The sequence below is a fragment of the Oxyura jamaicensis genome, chromosome 3 (assembly GCF_011077185.1).
Source record: "Oxyura jamaicensis isolate SHBP4307 breed ruddy duck chromosome 3, BPBGC_Ojam_1.0, whole genome shotgun sequence".
Classification (NCBI taxonomy): domain Eukaryota; kingdom Metazoa; phylum Chordata; class Aves; order Anseriformes; family Anatidae; genus Oxyura; species Oxyura jamaicensis.
The window spans coordinates 42,032,282-42,041,533 of record NC_048895.1 but is presented as its reverse complement, the minus strand read 5'-3'; the positions used below and the strand labels follow the sequence as shown (position 1 = coordinate 42,041,533).

The 9,252-nt window shown below is 48.3% G+C and overlaps 1 protein-coding gene across 2 annotated transcripts in view; it reads right to left on the bottom strand.

Annotated features, from left to right (window-relative positions):
- Positions 1 to 2,393: 2,393 nt before the first annotated feature.
- RHOU (ras homolog family member U) overlaps positions 2,394 to 9,252 on the bottom strand; it is a 7,696-nt gene continuing 837 nt past the window's right edge. The window contains exons 2-4 of one of the 2 annotated variants that reach the window (XM_035321800.1): positions 9,040 to 9,233; positions 8,699 to 8,757; positions 2,394 to 5,994 (exon numbers count right to left, since the gene is read on the bottom strand). In XM_035321800.1, coding sequence (XP_035177691.1) covers positions 5,539 to 5,994; positions 8,699 to 8,757; positions 9,040 to 9,233 — 709 coding nt within the window. In that variant the 3' untranslated portion in view covers positions 2,394 to 5,538. Of the gene's footprint in view, positions 5,995 to 8,698; positions 8,758 to 9,039 lie in introns of both variants that reach the window. The other variant, XM_035321801.1, reaches the window with a different exon arrangement.

The window sequence follows — 9,252 nt, the reverse complement described above, 5'->3', positions numbered from 1 at the left end:
AAAAAGAAAAAGAAAAAGAAAAAGAAAAAGAAAAAGAAAAAGAAAAAAAAAGAAAAAGAAAAAGAAAAAAGAATAAAGAATGAAGAATGAAGAATGAAGAATGAAGAATGAAGAATGAAGAATAAAGTTTTTCCCATTACTTTGCATTTTCTGCTTGAATCCCTGTATATCTTCTCGGGTGTCACCAGCCCAGGTTTTGGCCTCCTTCTGCATTACCCAGACTAGATAAACATACGTGCTGCTGAAGCTGTTTGCAGGAACTCCTTCCTCCCTCTGTAATCTCTTATCTTCCAGAGGAGATTGTCAGGGGATACTTCAAAGCCCTTTGAAGATGGCCAGGGCCCTGCCTGCAGCAGAGCAGATGCAGCGCCCTCGCCCCGAGATGTCAGCAGCCGCTGTGCGTGCAGGCACGCGGTGCCGTCTTATCGCCCCTTTGGGCAACTGCAGCGAGCACCAGCGGAGACTTTACCCCCTTGCTATCACCGTCCAATCATCAGGCTTTGCTCTGCAATATTCTGCCCATTTTCCCATTTTTTTCCCCAATTTCACCCGCTTTGATTGTTGTAGATTATGAAAATGAGGAGAAAGGAAAAGTATTTTTTTTTCTTAGCTCAGAGGAATAGCGAAGCCTGAAGCCTGCTGAGCTTATAATTAAAATGTGGAAAGGCCATGACATAGCTCAAAAGATGCAAGAATGTGATACAGGGAGCATAAAAATGCTGAGTACCAGGCTTTGGGCAAAGTGCCGTTGTGAATTCAAAATAAACGAGAAGATTGCCTATAGAGAGGGGAATGCAGGGGGAGAGGCAGCTGTGGAAGGGGAGGATGAGTGTGGAGCTATTGTTCAAGCACTGCCTTCAGAGAAATCCTGTTCAGAGCTCCTCCACCAAAAGGCTGCAAGGAAAGCAGTGCAGCTGGCTCGTGGTGCTGGTCTCTCTGCTGAACCATCAAAGACCAGGTAACACAGATCTCGAAGTACGTAGCTCTCACTCCATCAGCAACTTGAACAGCGAAACACAACACATAAAAATCCCATTTCTACCTGAAACTGTTTATTTTCCTGCCATTGCTAACAAGTAGCACCACTGCAGGGGACACGGATGAGGTGGCTCCAGAGGACCCACAACACACTGGGGACATCCCACAGCAATAGGAAAACTAGCAGCAGTCTGGGCATGCTGCTTTACCCCACACACCACCACCTGTACCAACCCCATTAGGCCACTGGTACTAAAATTACCATCCCAAAGAGAAGGATTTTAAAAAGGCATTTGGACTTTTTAAAGGCCAAAGCATAGCGGCCAAGCTGGAACTTTACGCCTTTTTTTTCATACACCTCACTGATTTATTCTTCCTGCTAAAACAGAGTGGGGAAATAAATCAGCAACACTGAAGAATACTCTGCCTCAGACGGTAAAATTCATTGAATTACACAAGTGTTTGCTCCCCGGTTTATACCATAGAGGCTGCACAACATGGGTAATGAACAACCCTAACCGCATTACATCTTCCCTCTAGCTGCCAGCAATGGTGGGAGCTTAATCTTCAGAAGGTCCTGTTGGGTCCTGGGGCCCTGCTTTTGGCTGGAAACCCATCCTGCAAGAGCAAATGCAAAAACATTAAATACATTAGGACGACAGCGCTGGATGATGCCAAAAGTCCACCTCATCCCATATCCTGTCCCTAACCCGCACAGATGCTTGGGGAAAGACTGTAAGAACGGAGCAAACGCAGAGTGATTTTTCCCTATAGTGTGCAGTGATATTTCCTCCCAGCTTCCAGCTATCCCCAGCTTTGGGACTTCCTAAAGAAAAGCTGTATTTTTGTAGCTAACAGCCCTCACCGGGGCTGTTCATTTCCTCATGCGTTTCTCTAATTGGTTTTTTAATCTCCTTATGCCTGAAGTAGGTAAAAGTAGTTTCCATCACTCCGCATTGCCCAGGAGTCCCTTTGCCAGTTCTTCTGAGCTTTATAATGTCTTACTCTTCCTAAATAGGTATTTTCCCTGCTCTCCCCACCCTGCTGTATAAAAGGGCAACCAACACTAAAGGCAGGAGCTGATGAAGTCTCTTCTGCACAAATGCAAGCATGTGGGTTGCCTCCCAGGGCTCAGTTGTAGGGGCACTTGTGTGCTTAAGGTCCAACGTTTAGGCATAATGCATATGACAAGATCAGGTCAGCTGCACGTGGTCATACAAGGCCACCCCCTGCAGCAGTCCCCCTTCTCTGTGGTCAGTGATATCTAGGAGAAAATTTTTTAAAAAAAAGGAAGAGCAAGGTCAGATTTCTTTGGAGATCCTCTCTCCCAGCTGAGTCTGAAGGCCCATTCGTCAATGTCCCAGCAAGGCAACCCTCAGTCATACCTTAAAAATGTCCAATCCACAAAATAGATGGGAAAAAAATGATAAAGGTGGCATTTATTTTTCCATACAAGAACAAATCTTTTTTTTTTTTTTTCTGGAGCACTTTGATTTGACAGGAAAGAGCACAAAATCCTCTCTTGGGAACTTCCATCCATCAGTAAGCGGCAGCGATTTCAGTGTTTCTGGAAAAGCTCTCGTACAGCGGGCTTTCTTCAGTAGGCTCTTATCAGCCACAGCTGCCACCTCATCCCGCAGCTCAAGCCAGGCAGCCGAAGCAGCCTTTTGATCACAGCAGCGTGCACATGTACAATGTTACCCTGGCGGCAAGGATGAGCTGAGCCTCATCCACACATAGGATAGGTAGGACAGCAGCCCACGTAGCAGAAGAGCAACATGCCACAGGTAGCAAAGGTGGTTTTGCACCAGGACGTGGCAGCGGTGGGCTCCGGGAGCTCAGTGGGATAGGGGCAGAGAGGATACTTGGTGCCAAGAGGGTGGAATGGTCTCTGCTCTTCCAAAATGCCCTCGGAGCAATGTGAGTGGGAAACATCAGGCTGCTCCTCCTGTTCCACAGCCCTGGTTTTGGGGTTCAAGAGGAAGAAGCCCACCCGCACCCTCCCGGCCTCCTCAGAGCGGGCAGCAGAGGCAGATGCATACACAGATGAGCATTTATTTCCAAATACCTCATTTATATCATTCTCACATGAAATATTTCTTTCAGAATATAGCCTACACGTAGAAAACAGAAGACAGTTTTTTTTTTTTTTCATAAGGCACATCAGATTATAGACTACATAGAGACATCTCCCCCTCACTCGCGCTTGTAAAACACAGGCAATTTTAAAAGTAATATTTCTAAAACCTAGACCCTGCATAGCCCCGTGTAGAGCAGTATTTGTAAAGTTATTAGACCTCAGTTTACATACACCTAGTAAAGGGCTATAACAAGTTGTATATACATCACATCTTCAGAAACAGTCACAGCTGGCTACATTTAAAAGTAATGCTACTCCAGACTATGAAACAGGCTGCTTATAAAATATAACCTACTGCTTCCAGTACGGCATGATACAAAGCAGTATGACCTTGCAGAAGAAGTTGTGTTATTTTGGCAAATGGGAGTTGTTCAGATTTTAGCCGTCTCCTTCCAAACCCAACATTTTTGATCAACTGAGACCATTTTACAGAGAAGTAAAGCACCCAAGAGAAGTCTGGCTTTGCATTTTCATCCAAGATGACGGTATGACTGTGTATCTGAAATCCTGTCAATGCATTAGAATAAGAAATACAAAGGCTCAGATGTTAACTTCATGACCAGTAAACATTAAACCATTAGGAACCAGATGCAACAAAGTTAAATGCATCCAGCTTCTGTGCTATGGAAACTGCTTTTGCAGGCTGTTCCAGTGCAGAAGCCAACACGTTTTTATTGAATCAGGCCCTATGTAAAGATTTCCATTCCATTTTCAAGTTTTCAGCCATGGAACGTTATCCATTCTGCGCTCGTTTTGCTGTAGTGGATGAAAAAATATTGTCTGTGGAGCTTATGCCAATATACCCCAGAATCCATTTACATAGTGTCATTTTATTTAATGGGCCAGGAGGTAAACTGTGGTCAGCTTTATCAATTCAGACAGCTTCCACAGTTTCTCTTTATTTCAGGCATTGATTCATTTACAATGAAAAAAGGTTCCGGCTTTCTGCAACTGCAGTTTAGTTTAAGACTATGAAAAGGTCACTTTAAGGCTATGGCCAAAGGAAAAAAAAAAAAAAAAAAAGAATATAATCTGATCTTGAAATACCTAGGAAAGAAAAAGTAGTCAGGGCCATAAAAAGACAGACAGCACAGACTAAATGTCCTCTGCAGAATAAGTTAAAATACCAGTTCTTGCAGAGAGTCACGTTACTCCTCCAGTCTCTCAAGCCCACAGGAGCTGGAATTAGGCTTAGTCTAGTAGGAATTGGATTTAGTCAGAGGGCAGATCATACTCAGCTCTCCATTACATTGATCACCCAGCTACATTTTAGTCAAGTTTCACTTTAACTTGTTGGACCAATGTGGGAAAACGTTATCAGCTGAATTTCCAGGGCAGCCTCAGCCAATTTCCCCCGCATGAGCTTGGACAAGATTCAACCACAAGCAACTGTTGCCTTTAGAAGGGAAACATTAACTTGGTTGAGAGCAGCATGGTGAAGAGGACACAGCAGCCTCAGTTTCTAGATTCCAGTTTGTTATCATCTTGATTTGCCTGATCTGTTATTTGTTTATCAGCCTTAAAGGTAAGGAGGGGCATTAGGAAATTCTTGGCTGTAGACTTGAAAACAAATGCAGTTGGCGGTGGTGCTGCATGGATATTTGTTACTTCTCTTTAAAATTAAAAAAAAAAAAAAAAAAGAAAACAACACAACAGCATTTACATTCCTTTCAGCTGAAACAGATGAACTGCCACCACGTCTGCATAAAAAGAGGGGTGAGCTGAGGCTCGGTAACGCTTCCGCCTGACTTCCTGGGAAGGAGAGGAGGACAAGGACAGAAACAACTTTCGAGTCAGGTGACAAATGAGTTGTCAGTGCCGTAACATATTGGGTTCCCTCGCAGCACGCTGAAGGTGTATTCGTGACCTTTCCAGCCGTGGCATTTGCGTACAGATGACACCTCTTGCATACCCTTTTTAAAGCGATCCCTAAGAGTGTTGGTTTGGGAAGACACGGAGAAGAGAGGAGTGGGTTTTAAAGCTAAAAAAATCCATTAGGAGGCACAGTGTTATTTTTCCCTTTGACCGTCTGGGCTCCACGCTCCCACAGTCACTCACACGTTTCTGCTGCACAGCCCTCGCAGCGAAGGGCTCCGGTTCGCTCTTCCCCGTAGCGTACAGATGGTGACACAAGTCAGATCCTTCAGGCAAATCCTTCTAACCTCACAGACACACGGTGTGCGCTTCTTCGTTAATGAAAGATTATTTAGTCATGAAACTCGATGCCGGACCTGACTCATAGCAATCATTTAACTACAAATCCTTCTGCTGCCCTCGCAAGGGCAACCGAGATATCCAGTAGCAACATATACACATACATACAGATCTACACTATACACCCGGGACGACACAGAATGAGAGTTGAGCTAATATAGCCTCTATTTGATGTCCTCAGAGCAGCACTCGGGTCCTTGCGATTCCTATACAAAACAGCAGTATTTTTTCCACCAGGATTTGGAGAGGTTTTTCATTTTGTCTGGAGTCCTACACTTGGATTTCTTTGGTTGCTGCTGGGTATCCGAGTACTGAATCCCAGCCACGATGGCCGCATCAAAGACCTCCTTGAGGTTTTTCTGAGTCAAAGCCGAGCACTCGATGTAGGACGCGGCTTTTATTTCCTCGGCACAGAGCTTCGCAGCCTCCTCCGAGACGGGCTTCTCTTTGCACTTGTCCAGCTCGATGAGAACTTTGACGTCCTCCCGGAGGTCCGACTGCGTCCCCACCAGGATGATGGGCGCCTTGGGGCAGTGGCACCGGATTTCGGGAACCCACTTCTCACTCACATTCTGGAAGGACGAGGGGCTGACGACGCTGAAGCACAGCAGGAAGATGTCCGTGTTGGTGTAGCACAGAGGCCTGAGCTTGTCAAATTCATCCTGCAGAGAACAACATCGTGTTAGCACCCAGCAGAAACAGCGCTGGAGGATCCCCCGAGATGCTCCCACCTCAAGCCCACTGCTGATGCTTGGGGAAGCTGAGGTTCACCTCCTTGCATCCCAAGAGACCTTAGCACCCAGGCCACGGGACGAGGTGAGTTGGTGGCAGCAGCCACGTGTGCTAAGCCTGAGGCACCCAGGCACCTATACTGGCCCCAGGCACCCCACCACTATCAGGCACGTGGGAAGGAAGGTGCTGGTTTCCCCACTTGGCTGAGATTTCCCTGCTGAAACATTTTTTAAACCTGTGCCTACTTAACAACATCCTCCAGGAGATGGGAATAATTTCCCTGCCATTGTGCCCAGGGATTTAAATCTGATGGCAGCAATAAGGAATCACAATGCGCAGGCTTAACATGCCAATGGCATGGAATAAGAGCTTTACCTTTCCCTCCCACCCATGCCACATCAAACAAACTGCAAACAGGCCTCCCAGTGCTACCTGCTCTTTATTTTTTTTCCTCCTTCTCTTCTCCTTTAAGAGCAAACTCCAGCAAAGCAAAGCCCTTTTTCAGCTTCAGAAGGTAGCCACAAGGAAGCCTAAAGGTAACAAAGGACTCTGCCACAGGCAGCAGCTAGCGAAGAATGCAGCAACAAGCAAGGGTTAACTCCACGCAGCCTGCCTTTATGCTGACAGCAGGATAAAAGCAGGGTAGCACTAGCAGCCTGAACAGGTAGGATTTGCCTCAGCGGCGGTGACATTTTAATTAAAATGGACCATGTTCTCAAAAGCTCTGAATTTAAAGCGCAAAGAACAAACACAGCTGAAAACATCTCTCCAGTACCAGCGTTTTACTGCTGAATTGCAAGTCACATGTTAATTTTCAAGATGTGAAATTTTGCTCTAAAGCCTCTGAAGGGCCAGGATATGCAGTTTAAAGCCCACTGGAAGCCTCAGAAGTCTCGTTCCACTCGAATGAATTTCTTCCAGCAGTAACTCTCAGAGAGACAGCAATTTATGAAACACGAGTCAAGAAAGCAAGCTTCATTAGCTCTCTTGATTCCCAGATTAAGCCTCACAGGAAGCCACGCTGTCACCATTTGGCTTGAGAGAAACTCAGTGTTCACTGAGCTGCAGCACTGAAGGACAGGGCCATTTGCGGAAAGGCACCTCGCCACGTAATTGCCTCTCCTTGCAACGTGAGAAACCTCAACGAGGCTCGATTCAATAGGCTTGAAAGCCAAACCCAGATCTTAAGGGCTTCTACCCAGATGAAATAATACCCTTTATATTCTAAGTGCACTCCTACGGTTTCGATGGTAGTGCACAAACTGCAGGGACTCTACACCTTTTTAGGCTGCTGACACCAAAATATCTACAATTTTTCAGCTGTGGATTTCAACACCAATCTCACTGCAGCACAGTTCTGCAAAGTACCCAGCCGGGTACCCTTTATTCAGGACAGCTTCTATTGCTGTAGGTAGCCCCATTTCCAAGGGAGCAACTGCCCCGTTCTGGCTGCTCTGGGACAGAGTGAACACCTCAACCACTTACAGCAGCAAAGGCAAGAGGCCACCGGACCTGCCGCTCCCTCCTGCCACCGGTGGCTGCCTTGCCCTGGGCACTGCCCTCTCATGGGCTGTCGCCCTGTCACCGCAGTGCATTCAGCTGCCACACTCCGGCTGTGGACACACCCAGCCACCACGTCACTTCGGCAGGGCATGATATCAGGGCTCACTTCTGCTATCTCACTTTGTGTCATCACCTGCAGAAGGCTCCTTGCGGGCTTTTAACTGTGGCTTGCAGGGCAGATGAAACAGTCCTACATTGCTGCTAGGGCTGCGCAGCCCTTCAAGCTCCTTTACTAAGGGGGGTGCCCAGCTACAACCCATGCAGATAGGTTTGCATGTTATGGCCACTGAGATTTCTCCATGTGGTTTTGGTGAAGGTATAGACCTGGATCCACAAAGCTGTTCACAAACCAAGCTCCTATCACCTTCAAATGCGAGATTGGTAGCAAAACACTTTTAGCTGTCCAGGCTCAACCCCTCCCAAGCTGTGCTACACGCTGCTTAGGGTGTTACGAGCCAGCAGGGTGCAGAAATACAAGAAACAGGTTCTCCTAGCACGCAACCTAGGAGCTGAGAGGCACTAGCCACCCTCAGCCCTGCAGGAGTTAGTCACGTTAGGGGCAGCAGTACATCTCGGGGGTGGGAACGGCAAACATGAAGTCTCCACAGATAACACCAAATAGGATTTTTTTCTCCCTTAAGCTTCTGCCCCTTTAAAAGTGCAGTCTCCATCTGTGCACACCTACAGCTGTGAATGCTTTGCCCCAAACACCGTAACTCTTAGATCTGTAGTTATTTAGCTAAAAAACAAAGCCAGTGACAACCTCTCAAGAAGAAAACCTTGAGGTTTTCAGCCTTGTCAGAGGCTGACAGCCCTGGAACCTCAGACCTTTCAGCCTTCTGGCCAGGCAAGGCAGAGCAGCAGCCGTGCTTGGTCCCGGTGCGGAGCCCCAGCATGTGTGTCCCCCACCCCGCAGCGAATCCCAGTCAAAGCAGCGGGCTGAGAACAAGGGAGAAGGGCAGCGGTTTAACAGGATGCTCAAAGCCACGAAGTCGCTATCAGGACTGACTCCCCGGCCACCCACTGGTCCCCTCCCGCTGTCACTTGAACCGAGTACACGGCTCCACTGACCTGGCCGGCTGTGTCGCAGAGCTGCAGTCTCACCGGCTTGCCGTCCACAGACACCACAGCTTGGGGGAGAGAGGAGGGGGGAAAGCGTGGTGAGTCCAACTTCGCACATGTTCCATTAATAAAGAAAAAAAAAGCGAGGGAGGAAGGCTCCCGCTGCCCGGGATTGAGCTCCTTATCCCCTTACACGCTCTCGGGACGCCCAGAGCACAAAAAACGGAGCGGCTGGAGGGCAGAAGCAGCAGCGAAACCTCACCCCGGCCGGGTTGGCAGGGACACAACTTCGGGGCAGGATCAAACTTTTCACCCAGCGCCCAAGCCCCCCCGGCACCCCCGGTCCTTACCGGAGAAGTTGTCGAAGGCGGTGGGGATGTACTCGGTGGGGTACCCATTGGTGGTGTAGCTCACCACCAGGCTGGTCTTGCCCACGGCGCCGTCCCCCACCAGCACGCACTTGATGCTCCGCCGCGGCTCGCTCCCGGCCCCGGCTCCGGCTCCGCTCCCGGCCCCGGCCCCGCTCCCGGCCCCGCTCCCCGCCGCCCCCCGGCAGCGGCCGC